The sequence below is a fragment of the Patiria miniata genome, unplaced genomic scaffold, assembly GCF_015706575.1.
Source record: "Patiria miniata isolate m_02_andy unplaced genomic scaffold, ASM1570657v1 HiC_scaffold_12, whole genome shotgun sequence".
Taxonomy (NCBI): Eukaryota; Metazoa; Echinodermata; class Asteroidea; order Valvatida; family Asterinidae; genus Patiria; species Patiria miniata.
Genome location: NW_024037050.1, coordinates 213253 through 232013, shown reverse-complemented (window position 1 = coordinate 232013; position 18761 = coordinate 213253). Strand labels below are relative to the sequence as shown.

Sequence of the window (18761 nt, the reverse complement as noted above, 5' to 3'; positions counted from 1 at the left end):
TATTCTGATGTTTACAATGCCGTGACACTGCCACAGCTGCCTTGTTCTCAACTTCTGGAAGTACAATTTGGAATGTTAAAATTGTGTATTCACAATCACATGACGTGTTGTGATGAAAATAGTTTATTCATAGCCAGGTATTGCTATAACAGGCATTGATATCGTGGTACCGAACTGCAGTATTTTTATCGCAATTATCGTGATACATGATGTAGTGAATGACCCCTTTTCTAAACTGTCTGGCCTCACCTCGTTGTACAGATCAACAAGCATCTCTGTTGACAGGAACTTCTTCAAGTCAATGTTTCCCTCAGCAATGAAGAGCTTGACAAACTTTGGCTGGTTGTTGACCAGGGCATAGTACAAGGAGTCCCTCAACTCACTTGCCTGTGACGAACACGTCCAAAAAAAAGAAAACTTAAGTCTGGTCGAAGCGGAGTGGATGCAAAATTAGTTTTAGACATAATGTTATGGGATAGATTAATATCATCTGTTGAGATTTGAAGGTTTGCATGGTGAAGGGGGGGGGGCGTATCATAAGTCCGATGCCTCATAGGTCCGACGCCTCATATGTCCGAAATTTCGGACTTATGAGGCATCGTACTTATGAGGCATAAAATTTATTTATTCTGCCTCATAGGTCCGACGCCTCATAAGTCCGATGCCTCATAAGTCTGACGTCGGAAAAATGAGGCGTTTGATTTGTCGGACTTACGAGGTGTCGGAGCTATGAGGCCTCGGACATATGAGGCGTCGGACTTATGGGCCTTTATTTTGGTTAGGGAGGCGATTTTGTCAGACCTATGAGGCGTCGGACCTATGAGGCATCGGACATATGAGCGGACCCCGGTGAAGGGTAATAATAAGGTAAGTTGTTGTGGTAGCAACGTGTGGCAAAATCTCATTTGTGAGTATGTGTGGTTCTGAAAAAAAACCGGAGGGGTACTCAATGACAGTATGTTCTGTCTGTCTCAAAAACTGGTATCATGGCCTGATGAACAGTCTCCTGACGACGGGCAGAGCATACTGTCCGAACAAGGGCGGATCCAGGGGGGGGCCAAAGGGGCCCATGCCCCCCCCCCCCCCCCAAAACGAAACCAACTTTTTTTTGTTTTTATGTGACATCGCAATAAAGGCAGGCAATCAGTATACCACCATCTTTTCCTCAAAAAAACATTGGTTAAAGTGGTCAGAAATTGCCTCAGATCGCACCACAGAGCATCTAGAATCCAAAAATTTTCGGGCCCTTAAGCGGGCCCCGAACCCCACGCCGTAATTTTTTGGACCCACTTTTTTGGGGAACCAAAATTTTTTTGGCCCCCCCCCCCCAAATTGTGTTCTGGATCCGCCCTTGTGTCCGAAACGTTGAGTACCCTCAGGTTTTTTTCAGAACCACACATACTCACAACAGAGATTTTGCCACATGGTGCTACCGCAACAACTTACCTTAATATCATCTGTGAAGATCAAATTCAAATGGGGTCTCTGATTAAGCAGGAAGGAAGGATGTTTTTGACATTTTGGACAGTGTATTGTACATGTATCTCACAGACTGCATACTGCCTAAAAAGTAGAGAAAACATCCTAAACAACATTTGTTAACAGAGGAGATAGTTTGAGTATCACCCGTTCTCCACGGAGCCCCATCGAATGTCTGATATATCTAGGAATGCAAATTTATGCGACCCCGTGCGCCAGCCAATGGGAGTCGACGTTACTAAATTGTGACGTCATTTCATTCCCAAATCTGGACTAAGATTGTGATAGGTCGATTCGGATGCAGTGTGTTTGAAATACAACAACAGCCGGGCGCGCATAATCTACAAATCCTAGACACGACCGTGATTGGCCGGCTCTATTATTTCTTGGCGTATCGCGTAACATATCGTTACAGAGCGCTTGACCGCAGACTTTTTTGCTCAATTCACAGCGTAAAAAATAATAACAGAATAGGTTTAAAACGGACTTTAAAACTGGCCACGCACATATTTATTCCCTTAATTATCCTCACGGCTCTGGGGAAAATCTGCAACAAAAACAAATTCCTCATATACAATTGGAGACCCTACAAACATCATGTGAAGATATTCAGTTTGTTTAACCCTTACTCTCTGAGGGTAGTTTACTGCATGTCAGTTGGTTATGCCAATGCCCTCCAGCTGCAGTTTATTGGAGGATACTTTGATGTAGCAGTGAAGGCTCCAATTGGCAGGAGTTGGAGGCCCTGGAGGGTACCTGATACTGACCAGCTGGGGGCACTTGATTGTTATCAGAGGACTCTCATTGTTCTCTGTGGCATGTATTGGAGTGCCTGTCCAGTTACCCTTGAAATGACATGGCAGATATTGGAGGGCCATGCAAAAAACATAGGAGATTTTCTTGAGGCACATATTGGCATGCGTTGGAGGGTCTAGTAGGGTAAGGGTTAATTAGTGAAATTAAAAAACAGACTTTTTTCGGTGGCCCAAGATTGTTGTTGAAATGTCTTCCCCCATTTGAGAGAAGGGAACACATTAATGTACATATGTACCTTCCATTTCCGGTGTGCGAGAAGTTCTTTTTTGGCCAGATCTATCCGGTTCCAGATCACAGCAAGATGGAGGTCGTCCTGGCCTTTACACCCGCGGTTGGCTAAACACAGGAAGCAATACATCAATTAAGAGTATTAATCAATATTCAATGAATTACATGTAGAATAACATTGAATAAATTCATGTAACTATGAATATTCCAGAAACCACTCCATTGTTAGAAATTAAGTACACACTGTTAATGCATGACAATTCAGAACAGCTTAAAACTCTTCTTCCAAATTATGAATGATGACACACATGTGAAATATCCTTATGTAATTGAGAACAGGAGTCAAATCGAGAACGACTTCGGTTAGAAAACGTGTACAAAACCAATGGGAGCTGTTGCCAAGACATAATAATAATAATATTGAAGTCTTATATAGCGCACGTATCTACCAACAATTAGGTACTCAAGGCGCTGAAAAATATGTCTATTATTAGAGACAGGTAAATAAAATACATGAGAAATATGAGAACCTTTATGTAGCACCTTTATAATGGTTTACAAGATGCTGCGGCGCATTAAGCAATTAAGCAGCCACTGCCAGAAACCATTGGACCACAGCACCCCAGATTTAAGTATGACCAAAAGATCGATGACGAGGAACAATTGGAAGTCCTTGATTTTACACCGTAAACAAACCTGCGTGTAAATGTATACATGATCTGATACACGGTACCCTCTGGAGACGAGTGAACAATAGGGAACAAAAGATTGTATACGTCTCCACAGGGCAATTTCTATAGATGAATACGTCTCCACAAGGTTTTTCACGAAATAGATGGATTTTACTCAAACACTAGGAATTTCCAAGGTGGGTTGATCTGTCGCAAATGGAAGAGTTTTAGAAAAGGGATATTAAGTCCAAATTTCAGCCAAGGAAATTAATTCTGGTTAAAATAAGAGCATTTTGAAACTTCACTTTCAAACTCGAAAAGTTAACTTCACGAGAACAAAGAAATGTCTCCTCAAGGATACAAATTCCAGTATGTGTGTATGGGACAGTTCATACACAGCACAATTACAAAGTTGCAATTTTGTATCATCAAGTCAACTTTTTACGCTGTGAATTCACAAGAATTGAACACATTTCAACTCTGGTTATTGCAATTTTTTTAATGGCATCAAAGTCAACTTCCATTTGCAGTCCTGTAAAGTACAAAGCGAACCAAAGTTTTGTTTGGCAGTGCATACCATTCATGAGAGCTCGCAATATGGCTTCGTCAATTCTGACATCTTGATTATAGACGTTGATGAGATGACGCCTTTTGATGATCCCTTTAATGAGGTCCTTGGTCTTCACAAAGCATTTAGGATCCAAACCAAGCTTCATCCTTATCTCGTGGGTAATTTTGACATCGAAGGCAATGTTTTCTTCTCTGAAGAGAGAACAAAACAACAAAAAGGGACCAACTTATCGATGGAAGAATACCTACTTGGTGAACAAAACAAAAACATTTCATGATGTGTTTCCACCCTGGTTTTACAAAGCCTTCATTTGAGTGCTAAATCGATCAAATCAAAATAAGTTCTGAAGAACAGTTTGCCTGCTTCATGTACATGTACATGAAGGAAAATTCTTGCACACACAACTTAAGCTGTGATGAGGATGTTAATATTGTAACAATATTTTTGTAATAAACACCACAAAAAAAGTAAGTCCACACTCATGATAACATCTTTTATATAAACATTTGGGGACTTTTGGTAGCTACATTTTGATACCTCATTTGCTACCAAAGACCGCAAATCGTCCAAGATTGACAACGGTTTATGAAAAAAGGATGCACTTTGAAAAGTTGCAGGAGAAATTGCTAAGCGCAAACACACATGCCCGTAATTCATTGGCCCTTATCGACTGAACAGTGTTCAAACAAAGCGGGTTTTTTTCAATTTCACCTGCATACAAGCACGGTGCCTTTGAGGCTTTGATATTTCCTGCTGTTCGTTTCGGGCAGTGTCACATTGTCATGCAGCCATTTCCACTCGACTCGTGTACTCTTTCAATTTGCAACTTTTCAAGCTGCATCATTTTCATAAGCCGCTGTCAGTCTTGGACGATTTACAGTCTTTGGTAGCAAACGGGGTGGCAAAATGCAACTAACAAAATTTATATAAATGACGTTATCATAAGACAATCAGGTTAAAAATTGTGACCCTCCAATGAGTGTGGACATTCTTCTTCTTTTTGCAGTGTTTATTATGGCCATTTTAAAAATAGAGAGAAGAAAAATACATGGCAGCAAGCCATTTTTGTGTTGACAACTACATGTTTTACCCAAATTAGTTTTACCCAAATTAGTCCAATGCAGAAACAGCATACATGTAAAGGTAATGTTTAAATATGTAGTCCTACACCATTTGCCTACATTCCAACATTTGCCTCCATTTGCCTACATGTACTTGACTGAAGACAAATATTAGTATCAAGCATCCTGTGAAATTGTTGCATCTGGTATGCTGTCATGTTCAAGAAAAGAGGAATTTTGTATCAGTACTACGGATGGTTCAAGCCATCACTGTGTATTCATATTTATTTCTTTAAATACCACCGGTACATCAATTAAGGGCATGAGCCAGCTATACACTTTGAGTTAACCTGTGGAGTCCGGTTTGCGTAGCGGTACTTTCCTCGCCTTCCACCACCGTGACCCGGGTTCGAATCTCACCCGAGATTCATGTGGATTGGGTTTTCAGTCCGTGGGATTTCCCCAGATATTTTTTCTCCACATATTCTTCTGGAGTTTTCCTCCCACCTCTAAAACTGTGATTTCTTCTCATTGTCTTCTCTCTGTAGAGAGGTTTCTTCAGGCTTGCAAGCTACAGTGCCTAGGGCACATTTGAGGAATCCTTCATTACCAGAAATAAATAATAATAACAATAATTAATACTATTTAACAATTAACCCTTACTCTCTGAGGGTAGTTTACTGCATGTCAGTTGGTTATGCCAATGCCCTCCAGCTGCAGTATATTGGCAGATAAACTATCTTGACAGTGAAGGCTCCAATTGGCAGGAGTTGGAGGCCCTGGAGGGTGCCTGATACTGACCAGCTGGGGGCACTCACTTTGTTATCAGAGGACTCTCATTGTTCTCTGTGGCATGTATTGGAGTGCCTGTCCAGTTACCCTTGAAATGACATGGCAGATATTGGAGGGCCATGCAAAAAACATAGGAGATTTTCTTGAGGCACATATTGGCATGCGTTGGAGGGTCAAGTAGGGTAAGGGTTAATACCAGCCGTTAAATCGGTCCATTTCATATAATGACGACAAATGCAGATGGTGTATATATGTACATCACCTTTATAAAATCTGCAACAAAGGGGTAAAGTTTTCCAAATTTAAAGACACAAATATTAACAAACCCAGCCTCGGCCCTCTTGTTTATAGCAAACGTCAGCACATCAGCTGCCCCACCGGTGTCAGGAATGACCAGGACCGGGATCTGATGCTTGGTGACTGCATCATGAATGGTCTGGAAGACTGAGTAATCACCACCAAAGACCACATGCAGCACAGGCACGGTTGCTGTTATGATTAAAGTTAGAACAAGTCAGGTGTGTCTACAAACACAAATGCCCCACAAACGTGACTGTTCCCATGAACCTAACACCACTCTTTTAACATCAACTTACATGTACATGTACTTGATTCACATGGAACGTTCATTGACAGCATTAGTGTTTTCTGTAGGTTTTATATGAATTAATCCCTATGATCTCAGAATAAATACAAGATTTCTATTGTTTTAGCCACTGTGACCTTGACCCTTGATATTTCAGCCCAGGCTTCTTAGGATTACCAAGAACAATCCACAAACCAAATTTGAAGTTCATATGTTAAGTATTTCTCAAGTTATCGCGCTGACAAGATTTGTCCGGACACACACACCCACCCACCCACCCACCCACGGAAGGACAAGGCGGAAACAGTATGCCCCTTCGGCTTCACCGCGGGGCATAAAAATACCAGAAACGGTTCTGAAAGAAATTTTATTACCAGAGAAATAATTATAGTCATGGGACTTTTAAGTAATTTATGCAGCTTTCTGGATGTGAGTTCATTGACAGAATAAAATGTTGGTTGTCACGCCCCAGACGTCAACAGGTCAACAGCCAATGGTATTCCGTTTGAATAAGGCTTGGCAATTGTGTACATGGGGGCAGGGCTCAAATTGGATTTGTTTGTGAATAACAGAGTTTATTTACTGAGTGCCAGGCTTCTAAATGCAGAAATGTGTTTGAATGGTATCACCTACTGAAAAGTAGCATATAAAAGGATGTCGACTTAACATTTGAAAAGTGCCCTCTGCAAGGTAAAGGCTTTGTGGCATGCTGTGTTGTGAAAAGGGAAAGAATGTTGCATCCTGACTCCACTGTTTTCATCATGCTCATGTCTCAGTGAAGATCAGTCATTGCAAAAATGTTGAAAAGACATGAATCTGGGACTGAGAAACATTTCCAATTTTGTCAGAGAATACTTTGAAAATGCACTTGACTCTCTGTTGACTTTGTACACAACCAAAGAAGTGGCGTCTGGATACTACATACTTTCCATGAAAAGCTCCCACTACAAAACTTATGATACATTTGGCTTTGAGAAGCTTTGACAAAAGGCACAATTATATGGGCAGCAGATGTGGACTAAATCCCTCCATCCCCCAACATTGGCCCAGTTCAGACTGGTTCCCTTACCGTTACTCCCTTTGATCTTGCACCTGGCGATGTTGTGGACCAGTGCGTTCCTCATCGTGAGCTCGTCGCCCGGCTTGGAATGCACGTCCCCCACCAGGATGAAATGGGTGTGGTTGGGATCCAGATGATAGCTGGGGGAACTGGCGTCATCTCGACTGTCATGATCAGTGGCATTGTCATCTTCATCGGCACTGTCGTCACTGTCCTGGTCCATGTTGTACTTGACTGGTCTTCTCTACACAGAGCAAAAGAACCCATGACTATGACAGTTCTGTAACTTCAGTCTTTCCATCAGTGTACTTATATAGGCGGTTTTGAAACCTTTGCTTTTTCTTTGGCTATGGAGATATTCTATCCTGTTGCCTTATTTATATCATACATGTACCACTGAATGTTCCCATATAAGCAGAACATGCCCACAACTTTAAAAACTGGAGTCACCGAAGTCGGGGGCCTAGATTATCCTGAAGCCGAAGATGAAGTTAGGACTTCAAAAAGGCCTATAGCCAATAATAACACAACACCCAGAGATTATGTCCCTTGATTGGCTGAGATTCCTTAGAGCGCATCACATAGTGTATCATGCCATTATGACTTTTTTTGCCATGCTAGGCCAAATAGACAATACAGCGGCAGCCAAACTCTTAAAAGTCCTACAAACATATCAACCAATGATTACAGCAACCAGAAATCTTTGAGGACTTTTAAAAATTACATACAGGCGTGTGTCTAGTGTGTCTAACACACTAGATTTAGGTTCATACATGTGCATTTCATGAAGGAGTGGTTAGAAAAGTACAAGTAAATTTCCAGCAATTTCCATATTGAAATAGAAGTAAATCAAATTAGGTTTTTGCCCTTCACCGACGTTTAAACACTGTATACTCAGTGTGTTACCCCCTCGAACCCACGACCTCCTGCTTTCTAGTGCAGATGTCTTACCACTCGACCACCGAGCTAACAGGATCGGTTGGCTGGTACATTAGTCCCAAGTGCACATACTTCAAATCGCAGTACAACTGTATTCAATAAAGTTTAAAGCTGACCATTTCAACTTCAAATGTACGTTGCCCGAGTGCTTACAAACTAAAAGTGATATAGTACCTGAGTTTAAATCACTGATCTCTATATGAAAACCGGATAGCGGATACCAATACACGAGTCACAGGCTTGAATATATATTTTGACCAGTTCGCCCACGGTCTTTTAAAAATGGCCGCGTATATACAAACAATCTACGCGTCCATACAGCGCGCATTGTATCATGAGTTGACGCGTATTTTGATCACGTACACAGATCATGATGTTCTAAAAAGGACAAGTTTCTATTGTGATTATATTTCCAAACGTCCCAAAATGTGAACTGCAGCATTCCAAAGTAAACCACGACATTTGACGAATTGTGAACCGTGGTCAGTGGCGGTGGACAAAACGTAAACCAGGCGAACCACGATGTTACAAAGACGGCAACTTGTCCTTTATAGATCACCAGCCGGTCTCTCTAATGTGACTTCAAATGGCGTTCTTCTGCGGCTTTCTGTACGCTATCCAGTCTTTATGTAGAGATCAGTGGTTTAAATACTTAACTTAAAGTTCTACACACATATGGGCCGAATCTGTATAAATGGCAGGAAAGGAGTGCTTACCTCTGAACCCAGCAACTTGTCCTTCTGGCTGAGGATGCATAATGGTGCCACGCCCACCGCCACCACGTCGCGGTGTTTGACCATTGCTCGGCCAATAGCATAGTTGGTCAACGCCTGGCCGACCGTTTTCATCATGCCACAGTTGAGACCACCGGTGAACAGCCACACATCTATTCAAACAATGGTCAAGGATTTAAATGATGGAGCGATATCGCAGTGTGACCCGGGCCTCTACAGCACATGTACATGTACAAGAAAGAGTCTGACCTACACTTCAAAACTATGCAGCTCAAATACAGAATAACATTTCAAACATCTACATGTGTATGATAATAATACAGGAGTCTTATACAGTAAACTCCGGCTAAACCGGCACTCTCGGGACCCGCGAATTTGTGACGACTTACGCTAATGCCGATATCTGCCGATATTTATATAAGTCGTCATTTTTCCGACTTATATGAATGGTCTTTTGCACACATGATTCATTGCACTAATTGGCTTTGATTTACCCTGGATTATCTCCTTAATGGTTAAGTTGAATCCAGCAAATTAATCCTCAAATTGTATCATCACGTTTGGGGCATTGATAGTGGAGACCACGATACATATGTACGTGCACAGTAACGAATTAAATGCGTGCGTGGTCCGGTATTATATACCACGCACGCATTGACTGCAGCATAGTCATTCAATAAGACGACCCCCAAAATGGACAGAGCGCATGCGTACAGCCTAGAGGGGGTACTGGTATTGTTATGCTGACAATGCATGCGATGTATGCAGTAGGACACCATTTGTCGACACCGATGTATGCAGCGATCACGGGCCGTGCGAAACCACTTTTCACTCGACACTTTGCCAACCGCACTACAGGAAGTCGATGCCAATGCCTGATTTGTTGAATGCCGACTTACACAAAGGATTTTGTAATGCTTTTTATGGAAAGGGGACCGAGAGTAACACGACGACTTGAGCGAAATGGCGACTTATAAAAGCCAACTTAAAAATAAAAAATTCAATGGAAATGCATTACGGACAATCAGGACTTTAGTCAGACGGCCGACTTGAGCGATTTGACGAGTTGTACGATGTCGGTTTAGCCGGAGTTTACTGTATAGCGCACGTATATACCAACAATTAGATACTAAAGGCGCTGGAAATTATGTCAATTATTAAAGAAAGGTAAATAAAGTTTATGAAAACTATGAGACCACTTATGAAGCACCTAAGGGTTTACAAGGTGCTGCGGCGCATACTGCAGCCACTGCCAGAAACACCAGGGCAAACCCCTGCTCTTAGCAATAAGTGTTACTGGGTTTTTTAACGTACATTACACAACACACGGGACCTACGGCTTTACGTCAAATCCGAAGGACAAAGCAATAATGGTAAAGTGCCTTGCTCAAGAGCACAAGGACCAAGTTCCCCGTCAGGATTCAAACCCATGTACCACGGCACATGAGTCGAACACCGTAACCATTGGACCACAGCCCCCCACAGCTTGAGGTATGCTCAGAATTGTCTGGGTAGATGCGCCAAAGTTCCCAGGACTGGATTTGATCCATCTACCACTTGAGTGGCTATACCGCACAGTTCAGGGACAGGTTAACCCTTTCATTACCACATTGTTTATTGACTTGGCTCTCCCCAGGACCAAATTGTTTGCTCTGTCATGCGGAAATCACTAGAGTGTGAAAAAATGACCACAAGTCGAAAACTCACTTTTTTTCAACCCAGATTTTCACTGCCAAGGAGTGATTTAAATCATAGGTGTTGTGTAAAGTTTGTTCCTTGAACCTTACTCTTTTATGAGATGTAAAAACGAAGTCCATATTGCAAATGTTACTAGAAAGTTATGCCTCTTTGGTCATCTGGTCCCATTTATCAAACTGCAAGCCATTTCACCACATGACCAAATGGCACTCCATACCTCAATTTGTGCGTGGATACTTCTGAAGCACTTTTCTGATTTTTTTGTAATGGTAACACTATGAATAAACTTCTACATTTAGAACCATCCGAAAACACTCTTTCAGCTGGTATATGGTTGATGTATGGGCAGCCAAACATATCAACATACCGCCTTTCTGAAAAGTAGTAAATATATCTGTGTTGAGGGTGTTCTGTGTATGGTTTCCTGGTCGACTAAAGTCGCCCATGGGAACCAGCAGGGGGGTTTTTCTTGTCAACAAAAGTCGCCCATGGTAAGGAAAGGGTAGGCCTAAATAGTGGAAGAAAATCCAAAACCAGTACTGGTCCAAGACGATTCCTCACAACCACCTACAATAATGACCCCGACTACCGTAGTTCTGTCCCCACAATTACCAAGGACAAAACATTACCAGTGCTTAGCACAGCCTCCACAAGTCCCTTGCAGAAGGCCTTCTTCATGGCCTGGTTGACATGGACCACCTCCTCCCCACCGCCTAGGATGCTGATCAGCAGCTTAGGGAACTCAAGATTCCACTTCTTGGCTAGAGCTTCTACGACGACATCTGGGACTTCATCCGGCTGAATGGCCATGTACTATAATGGGGAAAAAAGGTTTTACATCGTGAAGTTTATGTGAGATTTATACAAATGTATGCATGCACATACCACTTTGAAAACAGGCTGATTGCATGTATACACAAATACATTTTTGGGGGGAATTACAAGCACACCATATACACATACAACTTTTGTATACTACGGTATAAAGTACATCCATGATATAGACAATGAATTATTGAAATCAATTTACATTGTAGTCATAAACAAGTCAGGTGTGTTTACAAACACGAATGCCCCGCAACCGTGACTGTTTCCATGACATAACACCACTCTTTTAACATCAACTTACAATGTACATGTACCTTGGTCACATGAAACGTTCATTGACAGCATTAGTGTCTTCTGTAGGTTTTATATGAATTAATCCCTAATCCCTATGATCTCAGAATAAATACAAGATTTCTATTGTTTTAGCCACTGTGACTATGACCCTTGACCTTTCGACCCCCAATGCGATAGGCCTATTTGGATTACCAAGAACGATCCACAAACCAAATTTGAAGTTCATATGTTTAGTATTTCTCAATATTTCTTTTGTTTTAGCCACTGTGACCTTGACCCTTGACCTTTTGGCCCCAAATGCAATAGGCTTCTTAGGATTGCCAAGGACAATCCACAAACCAAATTTGAAATTCATATGTAAAGTATATCTCAAGTTATCGCGCTGACAAAATTTCTTTTGTTTTAGTCACTGTGACCTTGACCCTTGACCTTTTGGCCCCAAAAGCAAAAGGCTTCTTAGGATTGCCAAGGACAATCCACAAACCAAATTTGAAGTTCATATGTAAAGTATATCTCAAGTTATCGCGCTGACAAAATTTCTTTTGTTTTAGTCACTGTGACCTTGACCCTTGACCTTTTGGCCCCAAAAGCAAAAGGCTTCTTAGGATTGCCAAGGACAATCCACAAACCAAATTTGAAGTTCATATGTAAAGTATTTCTCAAGTTATCGCGCTGACAAAATTTCTATTGTTTCAGCCACTGTGACCTTGACCCTTGACCTTTCAGCCCCAAATGCAAAAGGCTTCTTAGGATTACCAAGGACAATCCACAAACCAAATTTGAAGTTCATATGTTTAGTATTTCTCAAGTTATCGCGCTGACAAGATTTGTCCGGACACACACACACACACAGTTTTTTTTTTACTATACGCCTGAGGACAACTATTGTGTTTTCCTTTGTCCCTCTAATATAACACTTTCCCATAGACTAAGCACATAACCGTACGATCGAGGACCGGTTTTAACAATAGGCACCGTCGTCCGAGGGTCAAAGGATCCTTTGTGCTCCTTTTGTTGTCTGTCCTCGAGCGTAATACAATACAAGAGCACACACACACACACCCACATAGTCGTTTTTTGCTATGCTTCCGAGGATTGGCTTTGTGTTTTCCTTTGTCCCTGTAATATAACACTCTCCCATAGACTAAGCACACAAACCTGCGTTCGAGGACAATAGGCACCTTCCTTCGAGGATCAATGGCCCCTTTGTGCTCCTTTTGTTGTCTGTCCTCAGGCGTAATGCCATGCAGGAACACCCACAGTCGTTTTTTGCTATGCTTCCGAGGATTGGCTTTGTGTTTTCCTTTGTCCCTGTAATATAACACTCTCCCATAGACTAAGCACACAAACCTGCGTTCGAGGACAATAGGCACCTTCCTTCGAGGATCAATGGCCCCTTTGTGCTCCTTTTGTTGTCTGTCCTCAGGCGTAATGCCATGCAGGAACACACTCGTTTTTTGCTTTGCTTCCGAGGATTGGCTTTGTGTTTTCCTTTGTCCCTGTAATATAACACTCTCCCATAGACTAAGCACACAAACCTGCGTTCGAGGACAATAGGCACCTTCCTTCGAGGATCAATGGCCCCTTTGTGCTCCTTTTGTTGTCTGTCCTCAGGCGTAATGCCATGCAGGAACACACCCACCCACGGAAATACAAGGCGGAAACAGTGTGCCCCTTCGGCTTCGCCGCGGGGCATAAAAATATACTTTCATTTTGAGCATACGAGTATACACAAAGACCGATGTTCTTAAATTAAGGAATAGGGTGAACATTTGTTCAGTGTAACATTTGTTCCTTTGTTACTGTAACTCTGCTTAATGTGGGAGCGTACCTTGCTCTTTGTGTATTTGAGGTGAGCTTTATGTGAGTGTGAGAACTTGATGCTGCCGCTCAGATAGTCCTTGGTGAATCCCAAGTCATAGCGAGAAGACTGCCGCATGTAGCCAATACCACCAAGCTCAATGCTGTGCCAAAGAAACCAAAATAAGACTGGTTATAAATACAAAACACACATGATCACCTGTCTGCGTTTGTCAATGGTGTAAATCGAGGACACACACGTGCAACATCATCGATGAATCGGGGACGGGAACCAAATCGAGGACGCCCATGATTAGAACACATGTACAAAAACAATAAGAGCTGTTACGAAAAAGTTGAGTACAAACAAAGGAAAAAGGAAGAGAAACAAAAGAAAATCCTCGATTTACACCATAAATAAACGTGCTTGTTGTACATATACATGTACATGTATCTGCATGCACAATACTAGCTTCAGTAGTACTAGAACATGTACAGTACACTACCAAAATGTTTGAGGTTAACTTGAAAAGCATACATGTACATGTAGGAACATGCAGTACTCTACATCGGGTACATGTTCACATACCGGTAGTAATTGTTTAAGTATTAAGTTTAATGTCACTAACTGAAAAGTTTACTTCATTAAAACATGAAGCAGTATGCCAACATGCGTAACCACATTCTAACTTGTTAAGCTACGCGTCAAGGAAGCAACAACACAACACCAGCAACAACTACAGGCCTCATGCACATACAGGTTCCACACAATGTACACTATCTAGTGCTGCAAGTATTAAACTGTGATGTTTAGATTCAGTTTAGAAATTTTACGCAAACTAGATTCGTTTCGGATTTGGCAGCAAGTTTGAAACGAAGAGGGCAACTGTGGACGTACTGTATACCCAAGGGATTTGCATGCACAAGCGCTTGTTAAAAATTGACAAAGAGCTTATTAACCCTCGGAGCAGCTTATAAAAAAAATCACACCGTGAAACCACGTGGAGAATTTTATCACCACATGTGTTTATAGGTCAATAACCCTGGCATGCCTGTACATGCACAAGATATAGGTCATTCACATGGCCAGGGATTGTTTACAACCTGTCTTGGCTCTGGACGGCACGATGGGTTCACACAAAGGGATCGGCGGCTCTTAGGTGTTGGCCACCAAGATCTCCAATACTGCACAAAGGCATTGGGTGCCATCTTGGCTTCTGTCTTTCAACACTCCATACTCCGGAGTGGCTAGGGTCTGGCCAATGGGAGTCTACAGGCTTGTGGTGTATAGTAGGGGTGAGGATTACATGGAAGCTTAATTGGCCTTATTGGCCCATTGAAAAAAAAAAAATTATGACCATATTTGGAAAATCTGGACTATTAAACTACCGTCGCGCTGCTCAGAGGGTTAAAATAATGTGGAGAACAGGTAGCAGTGGCTGATCTTTGACCAATTTCAAAAAGAATTTCATCTGATATTCCTCGTGGATGCGCTCAAATCATGTGCGATAATACAAGTGGCTTTCAACAAGTGTGGCATCTGACAAACAATAAAACCACACAATGTGTCCTTTTTTCATCATGTCCTGGAGACCGCTCGCATTTTTGAAAGTTTGAATTGAAAACAAAAAACACTATTTGGAATTCGGTCGATGATCGAATATCCAATATTCTGTACATTCTGCACAGCCCGACCAAATATCAGAAATAACAATTCACACACACACACTCCGACTAAGTAATTAATACCTCTTTGATGTCTGTTTTGTATTTCAATCCTTCATCAGCAGCAGTTTGCAAAGAAAAGTAAACACTGCGTCAACTTAACCTTGACATTTACATAATACATTAACAGGACGCAGGAAATGAGTCATCAACAACAGAAGTTAGGCCAGTGTACATACACAAACTGATAGGGATCTGGTTCAATGTGGTCACGGATCACAATTTCTGTAAGGTGAATAAGGGAAGGGCCTTCTTTAGCAGGCCAAGTTGTGCAAAAACCATAGGCCAGCCGTCAAGACTTCATCATATTTTTCTTTTCCTGAAGCGAGCACAAGCATAATTGTGCACCCCACCCCACCTCCAAAAAAGTCATTTCCAAACAATTTCAAGTAGAATTTCATGTTACAAACCAACAGACTGTCGACGGCCGGCTAAGAATACTGCATCTTTAAAATGCTTGTCAGCTACCTGTCTATTCGAATGGTTTTTTTTTTTGGCTTGAGAATGGAATGGAATGGTTTTATTTTGCTTGAGAATTTTCAGTGCATGTACTTTATGTGTGCCTTCTGAAAAAGAAGTCTCAATTTCACAAGTGCTTTCTCTTTAATCTTATTCAGTAATTGGAAAATGAAAAAAAGAGATACGGTACAATGATTTTTACTAGAGTAACCAAATAATGGGGTCTACCCGATGTTCCCCAATACCTATGTTCCCCAAAATCCTTAGCGTTAGGGTAAGGGTTAGGTTAGGGTTGGGCGGGGGGTATTTACCCCCCTCCCCCAATATTTTGTAAAGACTGCCTTTTTTTTTCCATTCAAATGCCCTTTTTCAATGGGCTTAACCCCCCCCCCCCCAATAATTTGTAAAGAGTGCCCTTTTTACGAAGTGCCCTTTGTTTATGAACAAAAAAAGAAGTGGTGCCCTTTTTTGTGGCATCTGCCGTTTTGGGTGCCTTTTTCAGAATGTATCGCCCTGAAAAGCATCATATATTGGTCCTTTGTGTGCATAATTGTCGGTTTTGACCAGCCCCCACCCCTTTTTGATTTTACGGAGGCCAAGTGTCCGGAGAAAAAAACTTGTCTGCATTTCACAACGGATGTGCAAGTGCCCTTTTAAAAAAATGTTACCCCCCAATAAAAAGGACCGTGCTACGCCCCTGTGTTACGCTGTGTTAGTCTACATGTATATTCACTGTACGTATACATGTAACTACTAACCTCTCTGGATTCTTTGTGCCAAGTCGTGTCAGCTGAGCTCTAAATCCACCGTGACTCTTCTTTTGGACCTGACTTGTGACTGCATCATTGTTCGTGTCAAAGTTCACTTGAACCTGGCTACAGATTAAGTATGAGGAAAAAGGTAAATTTAATAACGGGTGAATAACAATTGTTATGTGAAGCAAACTCTCCTATGCAAACATCATCCTGCGCAAAGTTGTCCTTTCAGTCAAAACCAATCAAATGACAAGTTGAAATAGTTAAGAGCTCCCAACCTATGGCACATAAAGCAGGATGGACTGGCTGTGACTGTTTATGTAACTTGATACAGCTATGCTTTGACTGTAGGTGACTGATAAGCCAGCTGTGCCTACCACTTGTCTGCTTTGGTCCGTTGACTGAATTTGACTAGTCACAGTGCTTGCTTGAAACGTGATCTGACCTGTGTAAAAGGCACGACAGGGGAAGAGGACTGATTTTTGGACTGTCTGTGACTGTTCATCAGAGAGCAAGAGGCTTAAAAACAAGATTGCCACAGAAAATTCAAAATTACCTGTCCACAGAATTTATAAATGTACAGGGTTTAAAGAATCTCCTCCTCCATATATTACAATGCCTGATTACAGACTAAAGTGCATTTGTCTCGCTCAAATAAAATTGGAGGGGGAGGGAGGAGACATGTAGTTCTCCAAGATGTTGTATTCGAGATGATCATATGACATCTTCTGATGACTATTAGTTCATATAAATTGAACGCAACTGTTCCCGTAATCTGATTGTTGGAAATTTGTACAGGGCTCCTGGAACATCTCGATAACTTTCAGCGGTCTTTTGACTCAGATTGTCTTAATTCCCTATCTTCAGAGTAGAAACTGTTACGTAATGGTTGATTTCAATCTGAATCTCCCGAAATGTTAAGAACATCTGCCCACAGACGACTTTGTAAATACACTTTATGTAAATACTCTCATGGTCTTCGTTCCTTGATTGATCGACCTACTTGTATTTATAACCCCTCATTGCTCCACCCTCATTGGCACGATAGTAACAGATGATGAAAGTGATATCCTTGGCCAGTTGGCTTCCGTCCACAATATTCCACGGACATGGCTCTGATTCTTCTTACTGATCTTATTTCCAATTCTTTGCAAAGGTGTAGCCAGTTTGGGGGGGGGGAGAGGGGTACTTACACCCCCAGTATTTTGTACAGATGCCCTTTTCCATTCAAATGCCCTTTTACATCAGCGCTAGCATGTACCCCCCCCCCCCCAATATTTGTAAAGAGCGCCATTCTTTTGTTAACAAGTGGCCTCTTTTCAGAACAAGTGCCCTTTTTTGCCATCGGCCGTTACTGGAGCCTTGTTTTGTATTTCGTGCATGTATCGCACTAAAAAGCACCATATATTGTTTGTTAGTGTGCATAATCGTCGGTTTTGTACAGTGCCTCCACCGACAGATGGTACCGCCTCCCCCCCCCCCCCCCCTCAGGCCCAGCATCCGGAGAGAACAAAATGTGTCTCCATTTCAGCATGTATGCACTATGCAAGTGCCATTTTCAAGAAATTTTTACCCAACAATACCGGTAAACATGACCTTGCTATAACCCTGCTTTGTCCAACAAACTATTGACTGCAGGTACTTTCATCAACCTCTCCAAGGTACGGTATTTGACACAATAGATCATAGCATACTTCTTTCCAAACTACATAGAGGACATGCTCGAGTGGTTTCTTGATCTACATTAACACTCGCTTATTGTCATGCAAAAGCGAGCCATTAGACTTTGCACCCTCTTACAACCCGAGATCATAATGCACCTTTATTCGCCAAACTTCACACACTAACTCTCACATATAACGGTATGAACAAACTATCAGGGATTTTCATGTTCAAGTACATGTACATGTACATGTATAGGCCTACCTAAAATTTTCTTCATGTATTTCATGATTCTCTGTTGGTTTTCAGCCAGCAATAACACAGTTATTGATCTTCATTCTGCCATTTGAAAATGATTGATCTTCATATGTATCTTGTATTGTTTCTGTGCAAGACACATAGTTTGTAATAATTATAGACAATGTACATGTAGGCCTACATGTATATGTACATACATGTGCAAATCATAGGGAAAGAGTGTAATATCCAGACGCCACTTCAGCAGTTGTGTACAAAGTCTATGGAGACTGAGTCAAGAAAATATTCGAAGTATTTCCTAACAAAGTTGGAAATGTTTCTCAGTCGCAGACTCATGCCTTTTCA

General features: G+C 41.7%; 1 protein-coding gene across 3 annotated transcripts in view; it reads right to left on the bottom strand.

Annotated features, from left to right (window-relative positions):
- The window catches only part of LOC119744309 (transient receptor potential cation channel subfamily M member-like 2), a 51162-nt gene that overhangs the window by 26485 nt on the left and 5916 nt on the right, over nucleotides 1-18761 (bottom strand). For 2 of the 3 annotated variants that reach the window (XM_038220188.1, XM_038220181.1), the window contains exons 3-11: nucleotides 16500-16616; nucleotides 13589-13721; nucleotides 11265-11448; nucleotides 8920-9089; nucleotides 7274-7508; nucleotides 5945-6107; nucleotides 3772-3956; nucleotides 2531-2631; nucleotides 250-387 (exon numbers count right to left, since the gene is read on the bottom strand). In XM_038220188.1, coding sequence (XP_038076116.1) covers nucleotides 250-387; nucleotides 2531-2631; nucleotides 3772-3956; nucleotides 5945-6107; nucleotides 7274-7508; nucleotides 8920-9089; nucleotides 11265-11448; nucleotides 13589-13721; nucleotides 16500-16616 — 1426 coding nt within the window. Of the gene's footprint in view, nucleotides 1-249; nucleotides 388-2530; nucleotides 2632-3771; nucleotides 3957-5944; nucleotides 6108-7273; nucleotides 7509-8919; nucleotides 9090-11264; nucleotides 11449-13588; nucleotides 13722-15306; nucleotides 15336-16499; nucleotides 16617-18761 lie in introns of those variants that run through there. The other variant, XM_038220195.1, reaches the window with a different exon arrangement.